The 17359-nt window shown below is 48.8% G+C and overlaps 1 protein-coding gene and 1 pseudogene across 1 annotated transcript in view; one reads left to right on the forward strand and one right to left on the reverse strand.

Moving 5' to 3' along the window:
• Positions 1-1554, forward strand: part of LOC103085877 (ubiquitin carboxyl-terminal hydrolase 1 pseudogene) — a 2297-nt pseudogene extending 743 nt beyond the window's left edge.
• Positions 1-17359, reverse strand: part of UMODL1 (uromodulin like 1) — a 63156-nt gene that overhangs the window by 9384 nt on the left and 36413 nt on the right. Inside the window, exons 13-17 of the mRNA XM_007452871.1 lie at positions 17012-17269; positions 15337-15449; positions 12546-12759; positions 9582-9719; positions 7619-7938 (exon numbers count right to left, since the gene is read on the reverse strand). Coding sequence (XP_007452933.1) covers positions 7619-7938; positions 9582-9719; positions 12546-12759; positions 15337-15449; positions 17012-17269 — 1043 coding nt within the window. The remainder of the gene's footprint in view (positions 1-7618; positions 7939-9581; positions 9720-12545; positions 12760-15336; positions 15450-17011; positions 17270-17359) is intronic.

Here is a 17359-nt window from a genome sequence, read left to right on the forward strand (position 1 = left end):
CCCCAGTCCGGGAAGATCCCACATGCCACGGAGCGGCTGGGCCCGTGAGCCATGGCCGCTGAGCCTGCGTGTCCGGAGCCTGTGCCTCGCAACGGGAGAGGCCACAACAGTGAAAGGCCTGCGTACCGCAAAAAAAAAAAAAAAAAAAAAAAGAGAACCAGAGACAAACTAGATCAGACGATACCCCAAACAATAGATTAGAGTCTTCCCCAAATAATCCCCAAGTACACTTCTGAAGATTAGAGAGCAAGCCCTCACCAAAGAATTCGAGTTAAAATAAATCGGTTAAAGTCTGCGACTCATCAAACTGCATTCTTTCTAATTCTAGGGACACTAACACAGAACCAAGGGTCCAGAGGGTAAAGACAATGAATGTGGTCTAGAAGAGGACTCAGGGGTGTGAAATGACAACACAGCTCATGCCTGTGGACACAAGTCTCCAGGGAGAATTGTGATGCCCGTTAGCGTTAATGAGGTTAAGGCCATTAAAAAAAAAGTGCAGAGCTAATCAGTTTCATGCTAGAGAAATGGTGCCAGGGTCAGCTGGTATTAGAGACTGGATACTCAGAATGTGAACGTTTATCAGGAAAAAGAGAAGATTTTCAGGCAGTTTTATACCAGTACAAGGAGATGGGCTTGCCAACATCAAAGAGAACTCCAAAATTTCTCCAGAGCCAAAAATAGTGATGAAGACCCTGGGATGGGCAATTTCATCATTTGATTCAGTGGAGAGCATTGTAGGAAGAGATTAAAATGTCTGTGAAAATTGCCACCATTATACTGAAGCTAAACACTTTGTTTGACAAAATGGCCTGAAGTTGTAACTACCCATTTGAAGTGCTTTACTTGCTAGTGGCTTGGAGTTTAACTGTCCTGGTGGTGGCCTCTGCAAGATCAACACCCCTTACTGACATCTCCAAAAGTGTCACTAGACGAACAGAGCGAAGGGCCAGTCAAGGACAGCCTAGATGACCTGCGGTTGTAATGCTTACTATGCATAACGACTGGTAGTGGGCATTGCCCTGCTTCTGTTAAAGTCGCTGGCCTTAACAGTTTAGAACTAGACAAGGGGAATTTTGTGTGAAATAGGTAAATCAGAGCCATCGAATGAAGAGGAAACAAGAGGCATGGTTGAAAATTATGCCAGTAAAGAAGTGTGGATTAGAGTTTGTAGAAATACACAGCCAAGTAAAATAGAAGTTATTGGACTTCTTGGAGGATGAAAGAGCAAAGCAGAGTATGAGCTATATGACAAAGGGTCTAATCCCGATAAGGTTGCCAGTAGAGCGTTTGCTGAAAATAGAAATTTTGACACTAACAATGCTAATGGAACCTGTGCATCTGACAGACGAGAAATCTAATGGCCAAATAAGCCTTGACATGAGTGGGTCTGAGAACAAAACATCGTCTGTAGGGCAAAGCCTGGAGGAGCAGGAAGGGAATTGTCTGCTCTCCAATGATCTGAAAGTCCCTGAACAGAAGGACTTTTTGATTCTCTTTCTTTCTACAGCTACTGCATCTACTCCTTACTTGCTGTTTTTTAAGAAATTATAGGACAAGTGCATTTTCCTTGTGTGCATACTAAACAGACCTGGACAAACTGATAAAGTTGTTTACATCAAAGAGTCTATGGCTCTTGAACATCATACTCAATGGTGAAAAGCTAAAAGCATTTCTTCTAAGGTCAGGAATAAGACAAGGATGCTCACTGTCACCACTTTTATTCAACATAGTATTGGAAGTCCCAGCCACGGCAATCAGGAAAGAAAAAGAAGTAAAAGGAATCCAAATTGGAAAGAAAGAAGTAAAACTGTCACTGTTCAAGAGGTAGACTCTGGTAGACACAGAGATGTCCCATTCAGATCCCTCTTCAAGGAAAGACTTGCTGCCCAGCTGTGAGCTGTGCACTCAGAAGAGGGTCTCCAACTGTCAGCTTCTTCAGGGTCAGCCTCACCTGAGATCATGCCCTTCCCAGGGCAGGCTGCTTCAGGGCTAAAAGGATGAGGACATATAAAGGAATGGCTGTTTTGTCCTGCAAGCTTCCTGCTGGGTTGACCCAATGTTTGTGTCCCCATAAAACCTGTCTGTTGAAACCTAATCCCCAGTGTGATAGTATTCGGAGGTAGGGCCTTTGGGGGTGATTAGTGCCCTTACAAAAGAGACCCCAGAGAACTCCCTTATCCCTTCTGCCATGTGAGGTTATAGCAAGAAGACAGCTGTGTGACCCAGGGCTCTCGTTAAAACAAACAAACAAAAAAACTGTCACTGTTTGAAGATAACATGATACCATACATAAAAAATCCTAAAGACACCACCAAAAAAACTCATCAATGAATTTGGTAAAGTTGCAGAAACAAAACTAATATATAGAAATCTGTTGCATTTCTGTACACTAACAACAAACTATCAGAAAGAGAAAAGAACCTCATTTACAATCACATCAAAAAAATAAAATACCTAGGAATAACTCTAACTAAGGAGGTAAAAAGACTTGTACTCAGAAAACTGTAAGACACTGATGAAAGAAACTGAAGACAACACAAATAGGTGGACAGATATACTGTATTAATGGATTGGAAGAATTAAGATTGTTAAAATGACCATGCCACCCAGGGCAATCTACAGATTCAGTGCAATCCTTGTCAAAATACCAATGGCATTTTCCACAGAACTAGAACAAAAAAATTCTAAAATTGGTATGGAAACACGAAAGACCCCAAATAGACAAAAAAATCTTTAGAAAGAAGAACAAAGCTGGAAGTATCACACTTCCTGGCTTTAGACTATACTACAGAGCTACAGTAATCAAAATAGCATGGTACTGGCACAAAACAGACACAGATCAATGGAACAGAACAGAGAGCCCAGGAATCAACCTACACTTATATGGACAATTAATCTACAAGAAAGGAGGCAAAAATATACAATAGGGAAAAGTCAGCTTCTCCAATTAATGGTGTTGGGAAAACTGGACAGCTACCTGCAAAAGAATCAAACTGGACTTCTCACTCACACCATGCACAAAAATAAATTCAAAATGGATTACAGACTTAAATGTAAGACCTGAAACAATAAAACTTCTAGAAGAAAACATAGGCAGTATGCTCTTTGACATCAGTCTTAGTAATATTTTTTTGATAGGTCTCCTCAGGCAAGGGAAACAAAAGCAAAAATAAACAAATGGTACTACATAAACTAAAACTTGCACAATGAAGGAAACTATCAACAAAACAAAAAAGGCCACCTACTGAATGGGAGAAGATATTTGCAAATAATATATCTGATAAGGGATTAATATCCAAAACATACAAAGAACACATATAACTCAACATCAAAAAACAAACAACCCAATTAAAAAATGGGCAAAGGATCTGAAATATATACATATTTATACATACATATATATATAATGGAATACTACTCAGCCATATAAAAGAATGAAATCTTGCCATTTGTAGCAACATGGATGGACCTAGAGGGTATTATGCTAAGTGAAATAAGTCAGACAGAAAAAGACAAATACTGTATGTTACCCCTTATATGTGGAATCTAAAAAAAAAAAAAAAAACAAATGAACAAACATAACAAAACTGAAACAGTTATAGATACAGAGAACAGGTGGCTGCCAGAGGGAAGGGGGGGAGGATGAGAGAAATAGGTGAGGGAGATTAAGAGGTAAAAACTTCTAGTTACAAAATAAATGAGTCATGGGCATGAAATGTACAGTGTGGGGAATATAGTCAATAATCGTGTAATATCTTTGTATGGTGATATATCGGAGCTAGACTTACCGTGGTGATCAGTTTGAAATGCATAGAAACATGAATCACTATATTGTGTAACAGGAACTAACACAGTGTTGCAGGTCAATTATACTTCAGAAACAAACAAACAAACCCACAGAAAAAGAGGTCAGATTTGTGGTCACCAGAGGAGGGAGTGAGGGAGGGGGAACTGGATGAAGGTGGTCAAAAGGTACAAACTTCCAGTTACAAGATAAAGAAGTCCTAGTGATGTCGTGTACAACATGATAAATGTAATTAGTACTGCTGTACTTTATATATGAAAGTGGTGAAGCGGGTAAATCCTCAGAGCTCTTACCCCAAGGAAAATATTTTTTTCTATTTCTTTAATTTTGTATCTATATGAGATGACAGATGTTCATTTAAACTGTAATAATCATTTCATGATGTATTAAGTCAAATCGTCATGCTGTATATCTGAAACTTATACAGTCTATGTCAATTACATCTCAATAAAACTGGAATAAAAACTTTTTAAAAAAGAATCTTTAGCTTTTGGATATTATTAGTCTCTCTAAGTTTTTATACAAATGCTGAAATTAGAATGATTGGCAGTCATAATAAGTTTTAGAATTCATTTTCCTTGGTAGAGACTCCTGATGCATTAGCTTCTGGGAACAAAGGTGTATAGGTTCTTAACTGAACGATCCAAAATGGTAACATTTAAACACTTTTGAATTGATGCTATCTTCTTTGTTTGCTTTTTAAAATAAAGTGCTTGTGTTCATAGCTCATATTTTTAATTATCTGCATGATGTTTACAGGTCCTGTGGTTTCTTTAGCTCAGAAGCAGACCCTCATTCAGCACATTTAGTTTTACAATAGCCATGAAGCCACATCTCGGATGGGCTGTATTAGAGGCACCAAGTTTAGAACATGTGTCCTCACAGTGGTGGACATTATGTGCCTTGACTCACTTTGAAAAATGCCTCAGAAAACGTGGACGGTCCCCTGCTATCTTCACGAGAATTTTACGCGTATTTATGAAGATGATTCTGCACTTTGTGACTCTTTGGGGCACGGGCTAATTTCTCTCTTCCTAGTCATACTCTAAACCATCTGAATATGGTATATCAAACTGAGAGGTGAGGCCTTAAATTTAACGTAAACATAGATAGTATGAAACATAGTTTGATGTATATAGTACATTAAACTGAGAGATGAAACCTTAAATTTAACTTTTTTAAAAAACAAGGAGGTCAATAAAATTTAACCCCCTTCCCCCCAAAAAGGAGGAAGAACCTGCTGACCGTACATAATCTGTTGTATTTGTATAAGTAAGTCTCCAGGGGGAATCTTAGTTTTTGACAAATTTCAATACACAGAACAGCTCCTGTGGTTTCCAGGGCCTGGATGATGCGTAAGAGATGAATTTCCCTCTGCTCTAAAAGGACCCTGAATTTTACTGAATTTAATTGCTAAACCAGGTGTTTGTCTAGCTCGGAAAAGCAAGCAAGTGGAAGCCGATGCCCGCAGCCTTGTGTCTGTGCCTCAGTGTAGGAGGTGCTGACTCCCCCGAGGGCAGCCTGGCCAGCCCATCGCACCTGAGCACTGCGGGCGAGAGTGTCTTATTTTCTAGCATCTTTCACTTGAGGTCTGTAGGTGCTGCACCAACGTGGACCTGAGAACCACAGCGGCAGCTCGGCCCACACCTGCGCCCGCCCCCCGCCAGCTTGTGTGCAAACTCTGGCTCCGAACTGAAGTCGCCCAGAAGCTGCGGCCCCCCGCACTCCGCACCCCCAACCGTGGCTGCTCGCCGCCTCTCCGTGCGCCCACCTCCAGGTGAGAGTCTTAGGAATCTTTAAGAAAGAGAAGCCAAACCCTGGTTATTTCCCAGCTGTTCTGGCTGGAGGGGTTGGAGGGGGACCGACGAAGGCTGTGGTCACTGGAAACATCCCAGTTGGTCCGTCAACCCAGTGGCCCTGTGTGTGGGTCTGAGGGCCACCCCACTCCCATCAAGGGGAAGGTGGAATAACGCCTGAGGGCGGCCAGCCGGGCCCACAGGTGCACGTGGTCTTCCAGCTGCCTGGCCAGCCCTCGCCCTGGGTCTGGCCTCCAGGCAGGCTGGTACCTTGGAGCTGCCTTTGCCCCTGTGCCCCGTGTCCCCTGCCTGCCCTCCCCAGGTCTCTTCTGCGAGAAGTCTCCCACTGTGTCTCCCTGCCTCCCCTCCCCAGGGCCCTTCCTACTGAAGCCCACGCCAGCTCTGAGCCTTTCAGCCTACGATGTCGCCTCCCTGTGCCCTTGACCTGGGGTCATCAGCAAGCCTAGCCCATCCAGTGCCTGGGCTCACCTGCTCCATGAGGGAGCTCACCCAGGGCTCCAAACAGAGCCTCTGAGGGTGAGGGTCCCTTGCCCACCCCGTGCCATCGAGGTCCCTGGAGAGGCAGAGTTGCAGAGGCCTCAGGGCCGGTTCTCTGAGGCCAGGAGACCTTGACCTTGACCCCCGGCCCCATAGACCTTGGTGAGCCTCCAGGTCCCACTGGTTAAACGTGGATGACAACACCTGGCCTGGGGGTGATGAGGGGGCTAGACACCCAGCCAGCAGGTCCTTGGGGTCCTCAAGGCCCTGTTCCCTCTCCACCCCTGTGCTAGGAAGCAAAGCCGAAGACCCTCAGCCCCGGCCCCGCCCAGCCCAGCAGCATAGCATCCATGAGGACCACCTTCCCCACAGTGCCATGGTCGGGCCCCTGCTGAGACCCTCCCCCAGCCCACCTCCCACAGGAGACCCTTCCCCTTCAGGCCGCCGTCCCACCCAGGGCCCAGAGCCACTCAGACACCCTCCACCTTGTAAATCCTCCCCCATTTCTGGCCTCCCTCATCCAGCTATCTGCACTTGCCCCCTGGGGTCGTGGTCCACCCCCCGTACACCCCTTGGGACCACTTCAGCCTCCTTCCAGAAGGCCCCTCCCCCCACCCCCCAGGCCCAGGAAACCCAGCCCCACCCTGCTCTACTGGGTGATGGCACCTCCTGTGCCAGGACCTCACATCTCTCCAGGGACAACACCGCCCGATGCTGTTTCCGCTTCCCCCGTGCCCAGCACTGGCTGAACCCATGGAAGGTGCTGCCCATCTGCCTGGCGTGGCCTTGAAAGCAGTGGCCAAGCGTGGGGAGCGGGAAGGATGAGGGGTGAGGGGTGCAGGAGTGTCACTGTGGCCTAGAGGCAGCATTTGAAGACGCAGGACCTGGAGTCATCAGCCCACCATGTGATGGATGCTGCAAACCAGAGATGCTGACATGGGCCCAGGACCCCCAGCCCAGAGTCACCCCAGCACGCTGGGGAGGCATCCCCACCAATGCATGGGCACACACAACCATTCACACATCCTTCACAAACACACTCGCACACACACACACACACACACACACACGCTTGCCGACATACATGCACATGGACACGTTCTTATACACATGCACGTGTGCACACACACGCTTACTCACCTATGCACATGCACACGAACATGTTCTCATATGCGTGCACACGTGTACACAGGCACACACGTTCATGCACAGGCTCCCGGCTTTCCTGCCCTTTCTTCTGCCCCACTGGCTCTCCATCCCACCTGTGCATCAAAATCACTAGGAGGCCTTTGTAAACCCTGACTTTCCACCAGAATCCCTGCATCAGGGTGCAGCCTGGTCCCTGGTGAGAGCTCGGTCCTATTCTAACCCTTGGCTGGGTCCTCCTGCACTTAGAGGCCTTGGGGTGCAGGGTCTTCCCGGCCCCCCAGGCCACACATGGACCCTCCCCGGATCGAGATCCAGACTCCCGGAGCCCCGTCCCCGCGCCCCATGGTGGGTCTGAGCCCAGCCTCACACTCTGCATGACGGTTCCACACTCGCCCCACGCGGCCACCAGGATCACGTGCGTGCTGTTGTGGTCGCTGACATTGCAGGACGGGTGGCCCAGGTACAGGGAGGATTCAGGGATGGACTCCTGCTGCAGGAAGCGCTTCTGGATGGCGATGGCTACCTTCTCAATCTCACAGAGCACCCTGACGGCCCCGGTCAGGTTCAGCCGCGGGGACAGGCCCTGGGGGTCTGGGTGGGCACCCTGCACAGAGGCAGCCCTAGGTCCTGCTGGGGTAGGGGGCTGCTCTGGGCCGGTGGCCTGGGGTGTGTTGCCAGGAGAGTCGCCTGCAAGACACGAGGAGACAAAGGCATAGGGTGGGTCTGTGCTTCGGGACAGCCATGTGAGCCTGGCCAGTGACGTGGTACAGGGCGGGGACGGGTCAAGGGGCAGACAGCAGACGGACCACTCCGCACCCTGCAGCAGCGCACCCCAGGGTCACAAGTGCCAGCAGAGCCACACACATGCGTGTTGCACGTTCCTGCCAGCCCAGGCAGCTGGGCCTGCCCTGGTTCACCGTGGCCCCTGTGGCTGGGGAACTGAGGGGTCCTCTGCCCTCCCAGACTCTCCCAGGCTGACATTGGGCGTGTGCTGAACCCATGGGCTTAGGATCAGCCATCACCCTTGGGGGCCCCTTAGTCTTATCTCTAAAGTGGGCTAATGAAGTTCACTCTCTGGATCCTTGCGTCCCTTGTTCCTACTCCAGCTTCCTGCTTCCCTAAAGCACGCTGGGTTTCAACCTCTAGAAGAACACGAGGCTCTGTAAGAGCATCCACCGTCCTCGGAGGGCAGACCCAGGACACGCCTCAGCCCTCCCTGAGCCTCCCCTAGGGCCCGGCTCTGCTGCCTGCCGCCCCGGCACCTGCCCTCTCATCGCAAGGTGCTGCTCACCTGGCTCCCCGGCCCCAGGATGCAGTCCAAACCCCTGCTCATGGCGTTCACAGCCTTCTCGACTGGCCTCACCCGGCCTCGCTGGGCGGGGTACTCCCCCTCTCTCCCACCCATCTCCTGTAGGCACCACGCTGCAGCCAGCCCATGCTGCGTGCCTGGACCATGCTTGCCTTCAACAGCTCTGTCCTTACTGTTGCACCCACCCACCACACCCTGCCCCACCGCAGCCGCCTCTGCTGGTGCCGTCTGAGCCATCCTTTAAAACTAGCTCGAAGACACCTCTTCCAGGAAGCCTTCCCTGACCACACTCACGGGACTGAAACAACTTAGTCTCCTCGGGGCCTCCTGCTTCTGCCTCAAGTAGAGCATATTCCATATTCCTTCAGACACTGTGTTCACTCCTATAAACATGTGTCCTCTACTTGACCGCAGATCCCTGGATGGCAGGGGCCTTTGTGAATCCACAAAGACCCCATTTAATGGGAAAAGTGCTGCGTGGACAGTGGGTCTGAGTAGAAACGCTTCCATGTCATGTGTCATTTGTCACACACACTGTATGTTTTGCAAGATCATCTTTTAGCATCTGAGAGGACACACCTGAGTTGATGTGTATATTTTCTCATCAAGGGCATCAGAAGAAGCACTTGGAGATGAGGCACCACCCAGAAGGCTGGAGGGATGTGGAAGGATGGGGCGGCACAGGCATGTGCACATGTGTACACACATGTGCACACACATGCACGGTGCACACACATGCATGGTGCACATAGGCATTGCACATGTGCACACACATGCATGTGGGCACATATGCACTGCACGTGTGTGCACACATGCACTGTGCACGTGTGCATTGCACACATGTGTACACACATGCACGTGCGCACGCATGCGTGCTTGCATGTGCGCGCACACACGGAAATTTGCCCAAGACATAAAAATATGCCAATCTCGTTTAGAAAAGATGCACTTTGGGGACGAATGTCCTTCAAAGAACAGACTATCTGAGCGTATTCCAGACAAGGGATCCTGAGACTATTACCTTCGCAGGGTCTTCCAGAATATTCCACGGGGAGGTCGGGGGTGCCTCCCTCACAGCTGCAGGTGAAGGACCCCAGGCTGTTGCGGCAGGAGGAGCCCGGGGCGCAGTCGTCCTCCCCGCTGTCGCACTCATCGTAATCTGCAGCGTTTAGGAAACAAGACAGGAAACCCTCACAGGAGGCTTGGGCATCGCGGCTCTGCTCACTGTTTATAGGCAGCCTGCGTCTCGGGAACCGAGGTTAAAATTATCAAATGATAGCAAAGATGGCCAGTTCTGCAGGGTTCGGAAGACAGGGTGGTACCCTGATTTTCTGCCGGGGATAGGGGTGGGAGGCGGGTGGCAGGAAGTCTGCAGGGGCTGTTCTGGAAGGAGGATGATGGGGGCGGATGGGAGGGGGGGAGGGTGCAGGCAGCTCAGCATCCCCTCAGCTGCCTGGAGACCAGGAGACCAATGGGCCCCACCTGGACCCTGGTATCAGGCAGAGGGACCCCGGCACACACTTGCTTTCATCTCTAAGCTCAGTTACTTACCTTATGAACCATAATGTGGCTTTACTGCAGAAAATGGATAAAAACCAGGACAGCTTAGCAAAGAAAATAAAATGCCCCCGTGAGGCCACCTCCCAGATGTAAGTGTTTGCATGTTGGTGTATTCCTTTCCAGCCTTTTGAAAGGCAGACTGCAATGCAGCTAAGATCACGTTTTATACACAAATGTGAGTCCAGCTTCCATCCCATTTCCTTGGGTCAGGAATATTTTCTATCTCAGCAAACCTCATTTTTAATAATTGCCTGACAGTCCATGGCATGGATTACCAAAATTGACTTACTATCTTCCCTATTACGGGACTGTGGGTTATTTCCAATCTTCTGCTTTTAAAGTAGCACTGAGATGAATATCTTGGCATGTAAACTATAGTCCACACTGAGTTCTGTTTCCTTAGGATGGAGTCCTATATGTGCTATGATACATGGGCTACATGCAATAAGCAGGATAAAACATTAAGGAAGAAAGACAAATATATGATATAGCTTATCAGTGGAATCTAAAAAATTGGTACAAGTGAACTTATTTACAAAACAGAAATAGAGTCACAGATGTAAAAAACAAACTTATGGTTTCCCAGGAGGTAAGGAAGGGATGAATTGGGAGATTGGGATTGACATATACACACTACTAGATATAAAATAGGTAACCAATAAGGACCTACTGCATAGCGCAGGGAACTCTACTCAATACTCTGTAATGACCTATATGGGAAAAGAATCTAAAAAAGAGTGGATATATGTATGTGTATAACTGATTCACTTTGCTGTACAGCAGAAACTAACGCAACATTGTACATCAACTGTACTCCACTAAAAATTTTTTAAAAATACAAAGTAAAAAAAAAAAAAAACAAAGTGGATAAAACAATTTTAAAGCTCTTGACAAATACCAGGAAGTGTGAGCAAATCCTATTCTCCCAGCGCTGTGTGCAGGGGCTGCTTCAGTATCAGGATTATCTTTAAAAAAAAAAAAAAATTCCTTGTAGATGGGCAAAAAAGAGTAACTCATTGTAATGGGAATGCCTTTGATTCTTCCATCTTTGTTAGTCGCGTGGGAGTCATCTTTCACATATGGTCTATTTGGGTCTTTTGTGCCTGTGTCTATTGGGTTCTTAGTATTTTATTACCAAAGTGTGTGATCGCTCTTTATTTAGGATATAATTCTTCATCAGATTGTTGAAATTACTTTTTGGTTCACTGCTTGCTTTACAATGGTGATTGTTTTGTTTGAAGTGAGAGCTTTAACTTTTTATAGAGTCAGATAGTCCAGGCTTTTCCTCTGCAGGCTTAACCCTTCTCATTCCAAAGATCAGAAAAATATTCATCTATATTGTCTTTGATTTTATCCATACATATAACTATAAGTCTTTTATCGTTTCTTCTCAGGCATGCTATGTGCTAGGGTCTGAACTGTGTGTCCTCAAAATCTGTGTGTTGAGGCCTTGACCCCAAGTGTGACTGCATTTGCAGGTGGGCCCTTCAGGAGATAATTAAGGTTAACTGAGGCTGTTAGGGAGGGGCCCTGATCCGACAGGACTGATGTCCTTATAAAAAGAGACAGCAGAGCGCTCCCCCTCTACACACACAGAGGAAAGGCCACGTGAGGACACAGCAGGAGGGTGGCCGCCTACACGTCAGGAGCGGGCCCTCACCAAAATCAGCCAGCACCTTGATCTCTGGACTCCCAGCCTCTAGAACTGTGAGAAAATAAATGTCCGTTGTTTCCATCCGTGGTATTTTGTTACAACTCCAGCTGACTAATACAATATGAGAAGAGACTCTAAATTGCCTTTTCTCCCTGCTTTTCTTTTCAATTATTTTTCCTAGGATTTTCCACAGTTTCCTTGGAAACTGTGCTTGGGAGGAAGTCTGCCAGCAGAGAGGGACCTGTCTGCCCTCAGCCCACAAAAGAGCAGCAAAGGAGGGAGGGGCAGGATGCAGCCTGCAGAAAGGATGCAGCATCCCCGGCAATCGTTGCAGGTTCACCAGAAGATTTTTCAACCCTTAAACCTTTTTTTAAAAAAAAAAAAATGGGCTTCCCTGGTGGCGCAGTGGTTGGGAGTCCGCCTGCCGATGCAGGGGACACGGCTTCGTGGCTCAGTCCGGGAGGATCCCACGTGCCGCGGAGCGGCTGAGCCCATGAGCCATGGCCGCTGGGCCTGCGCCTCCGGAGCCTGTGCTCCGCAACGGGAGAGACCACAACAGTGAGAGGCCCGCATACCGCAAAACAAACAAACAAAAAAAAACAAAACATAGGAGCAATAAGAGAGATGAGGGTCCTATCTGTTTCGCATTTTCATCTAATGCAGGGAAGCCGTCAAGAGGAGGTGCATCTTTCAGAAACAAAGCCAGTGGCTAGGATTTCACTGCCTCTCCCTTGCAGAGCGAGCCTCCTTCGGGGTCCAGCCTCTGCCTACCCACTATGAAGGGGTCACCTCCGACCACCTCCAGCAGAGAGGCATTCTGAAAGGCGGCCAGGAACGTGGCAGACACCTCCCGGACATCCACGTCTGCGATGACCAGCAAGTTGAACTCCACCACAACGCTGCCGCTGGAGATGCGGGTCACTTCCACCTGCACCCCACCTGTGTCCAGGTGCTGAAGCATGGAGGCTGGCAAGGAATTCCGCACCTTTAGAGAAACAGGTCTGGTGAGAAGAACCGCGTGTGGAGAGAGGAAACAGGGTCCTCGTCCTAAGGTGGCTCCTCTGGGGATTGCGGCCAGCAGCAGCGCTGGCCTTGGGAACGATGTCAAGGCCACAGGTGAGTTCTGCAGAGTCCCCAGGCCCAGCACGAATGCCGGTGGGGTCTGAGACACGGAGCCCTGTCCCCCAGCCAGAGCCAGCCGGTCAACATGGGGCTAAGTGCCAAAGCCCCACCCTACGGGGCTTGTAACTTGGTAGGGGGCTCACAGCGGCATTTAGGATCTGTTGCTCTTAGCTCAGAGCCCCGGAGGACAGGGCTAAGCAAGTGGTCCTAGGGAGGGACACCACCTCTCCGACTCCACTTTTCCCGGGACAGTGCTTGTGGCCCGCATACTGCAGAACATTTCCCCTTCCTTTCTTCCTGCTGCCTTTCCAAAAAGTGCTTCCCCGTGGGCATCCTAGTGAGACAGGTAGTTCCTGCCTCTAAAAGCCTTGTTCATTATTCCATCAATCTGGACAGAATCCTACCTCACACACCATATTATTCCATTCTAGCCCATCATGGCCAAAATGCCCAGAAAGGTATCCAATCTTGTAATGAGCTTTAAGTTGTGCGTATAATGCAAATGTGCTATGGAAGAGCCCACCTCCATGGTTTGCCCTCACAGAGAAAACCTGGTCTGCATCTGAACTGCATGAGGTTCAAGGCACAGGCTCATGGATTCCCAGCCTTGGGACAGCCAGTGTGAACAAGTCTGTTGTCACCCATCAGAGGGTGCAGATGCCCAGGAGACCCCAGAGCCACCTGCAGTCACATGGCTGCCACCTTTATCATTGGAAGAGTTGGTCTTCTCTCTCTCTGTCTCTCTTTCTCTCTGGGATTTCCAGAGAGGGGTCTGCCAGAGTCTTGGATTAAAATCACTTTTATCTGCATCTCAAGCCAGTCTCAAAGAGAAGTTCCAGGCCCCTTGCTAGGAACTGACAAAGAACAAAGTGGCACATTAACCCACAACCTCCCAAAATGTGTCCTAATGTCCTACGTAGGTGTTAAGTTGCATAATTATTTGCTATCCTGAAACTCTAGACAGACAAAAACTGTCCCCCTAAATAGGCAAAAGATGAAAAGTTTTAAAAAGGAGAGATTAATCAAGGAACTTGGGGTAGCAGTGAAGCTGCCTCATGTGACCACCAGAGCTATGTGAACTGATTTCAGTGATTGTTGTTTAATGTGATGTGTAATTATCATTTAACCTAAGGAAGATTTGATATACATATAAATCAAACCATCAACAGCTCTTGAATCCACACACTAGGCCAGAAGCTGGGGACCTCAGAATAAATAAAGCAGGACCTCAGATCCTCAGAATAAATCAAGCAGGATCCCAGATCCAGAGGATTCCCAGTATGACAGTTCCTGGAGGCAGCATGACTTTTATCGGGAACGCTGATGGGATTGAACGGAATCACGAAACAGCGCGGCCACCCGCAGTGCTAAGGCGCCACCGTGTTATGACTCCACCAATAGGTGGCGCTGCCGAGCTCTCTCTAGTCTATGTCTTAAACCCCCAGAACAAGGAAAAGCTAAACTGTATGAGACGTCCTCTATGCAAACAAGATCATGACAAGTGCGTTCTCTATTCATCAAAGGGTAATCTAACCACCAGCAAAAAGAATACTGAGATTTTGCTCCTCTAACTAAATCGTAACAATAAACCATCCCAAAGAACGCCAGTGGGTTGGCGGAGGGCACCGCAAGGAAGAGTAGGAAAAAGAAAATTTTTAAGGTCGGATCATAGTGGCATTATTCACAATAGCCCAAAAGTGGAAGTAACCCAAATGTTCATCAATGGATCATGGATAAAGAGAATGTGGTCTGTCCATACAGTGGAATACTATCCAGCCATAAAAAGGAATGAAGTTCTGATGTTGGTACAACATGGATGAACCTTGAAGACATTATACTCAGTGAAGTAAGCCAGACACAGAAATCACATATTGTATGATGCCATTTCTATGAAATACCTAAAACAGGCAAATCCATAGAGACAGAAAGCACGTATCTGGTTCCAGGGGCAGAGAGGAGGGCAGATGATGAGCTAATGGGTTTCTTTCTGAGAGGATGAAAACTTTCTGGAATTAGCTGGTGGTGACGGTTGCACAATTCTGCAAATACAGTCTAAACCACTGAATCGTGCACTTTAAAAGCGAGAGTTTTACATTATGTGAAATAGATCTCAATTTTTAAATTTTTTTCTTTTTAAGGCCGGGGGAGGCTTTCTGCTCTACGGGGTCCCGCATCAATAAAGAAGTTTTACTGAACAGGAAACAATGTGAAGTAAGGATGCAGCAGAGGAAAAGGTGTGTCTCCCACCTGCTGATGTGTCTGTTTAATGGCAGATCCAGGACACAAAGGCACCACACCAGAGCTGGAAGTCCCAGCTTCCTTCAGAAACGAGAAGTCTATGGCACCTTCAGGTCTGGGTCCCGTTTGGCTGCCACTAGGATGCTACCACCTCCCTCCTTCACATCCCAAGAGAAAATAAGGACCGCTTCCACCAACTTACCATCCTAAAGAATAGCTCTAGGAAGGCCTGGTACTCCTTGCTGCTTGCGTTGCGGAAGGATTCTAAATACTTGACGTTTGCTATTCTGACTTTTCCACTGAGCTTCTGGGCCGCTGCAGGATGGAGAATAAACACGTTTGCAGGGGTATCAGGTAGCAGAGTATCATCTCTATCTTAATAATAGTATTTTTACGTTGGCCAGGAAGAACATCGAACTGAGGCTGATTTGCACTCTGTAGAGAAGGAACAAGCACCTGGTACGCACAGACACAGCCCCCAGCTCCAGAGGACGATGGGACAGAAGCTGGGCGCAGAGGGAGGCCCTTCCGGGGGCCACGGAACCAGTTCAGCCCCTGCGTCTCTCTCCTGCCTGCCTGCAGAGAGGATGGCAACAACTGGAGAGTGTGGCCTGACCTAAAAGCCATCAGGAGCACGAAGGTGCACAGGTGAGAGCAGAGGTGGACCCACCTCAGGCTGGGGTCACACAGACGCACGGGACACTCCTCCCTCCAAGCACGGGTGAGACCTCCAGATGGCAGATGTACACGACTGCGCAGCACCAGCCCTCCTCCGGGGCTGCCCTGCCTGACCGTCCGGCCAGCAGCGACCTCCACTTCTCCAGCTTGCCGTGAACTTGCACTTGCCTTCCTCACCCACATCTCCTCTCTAATTTCCCAGTTCACAGCTAATTCATATTTTCAAGCATATAAAATGAAGTTCTAAACGTTTATGACTTAGGCATTCCCCAATGGGTCATCTTAGGCATCTCCCAAGGGACGTGCACCCCATCTCGAAGACCACTGTTATCAACTCTTAGTTGCCCAAGATTTGAGGACTAATCTGTAGCGTCAGGTCTGCCCTTGGCTGTTCAGGTAAGCTGGACATTCAAGAAGATATGTGGATGACAAATGCTAATGAGGAGAAAAGAGGAATTTTTCTCTTTTTTTTTGGTACGCGGGCCTCTCACTGCTGTGGCCTCTCCCGTTGCGGAGCACAGGCTCCGGACGCGCAGGCTCAGCGGCCATGGCTCACGGGCCCAGCCGCTCCGCGGCACGTGCGATCTTCCCGGACCGGGGCGCGAACCCGCATTCGCTGCATCGGCAGGCGGACTCTCAACCACTGCGCCACCAGGGAAGCCCAAGAAAAGAGGAATTTTATCTGAATATATAACTATCGACAAGGATCAGCTCCACCTTACGTTTCACTTGCTCAATTCTACTCCCCTCCTTGTACTCTGCGGCCCCAGGCTCAGTGGGCGGGGAGGGGGGCACTCACAGATCTGTCCATCATCATCCTTCCTGAAAGCCAAATCCAGGTCTGTAAGGAGCGAGGATGGTCACAGGAAACGGATAGACCAGCACTGCACCCATTTCCCTGCCACGTACCCATGAGGACCCAGATGAGCGAGCGTCTGCAGCCTCTGCAGAGTCTGGAGCGCTTTGCAAAGCAGCCTCTTTGTCTACCACCTGTCCCTGAAATAAGCCCCCTCCTGTGTGGCCTTTGAACACCAGCTGAGTATTAAGTGAGCCAGACGCTCCTACACTGAGAGGAAAACGGAATCCCAACATCCACAAGTTCATGCAGCTACTTTAAACCTTAACCCACCAAAAATCCTTTTCATGCCTTTTCTCCTTCTTTAAGAACCACTGGCAAAAGCGATTCTGAAGCCTGTTACCTGTCCTCACTTTCAGGTGGGCTCTGGCACTTTCTTTTCCACATGCTTTGGCCACGATCTCCACCAGGTACAAAACACCAGGCTCTAGGCCAGACAGTGTCAAGCTTGCATTCCGGCTCTCCAGGTGCACAGTGGGGGTCCGTGCAGAAATCAGGGTGAGCTGGAAAGTGGGGCGCAGGGTAAGATCCGCCACCCATGCCACGTGAAAGCCCGCGCTGGTCACATTGGAGACGGTGACCCTTCCGATGGGCGTGGGAGCTGAGAAGTGGAATATAAGTGCCCTGATTAAAATCAGTCCGACGTTCCCAGAAGACAGGAAGGAGAACGGAACCCCCCCCCCCCCCCCCC

The sequence above is a fragment of the Lipotes vexillifer genome, unplaced genomic scaffold (assembly GCF_000442215.2).
Source record: "Lipotes vexillifer unplaced genomic scaffold, Lipotes_vexillifer_v1.1 scaffold478, whole genome shotgun sequence".
Taxonomy (NCBI): Eukaryota; Metazoa; Chordata; class Mammalia; order Artiodactyla; family Lipotidae; genus Lipotes; species Lipotes vexillifer.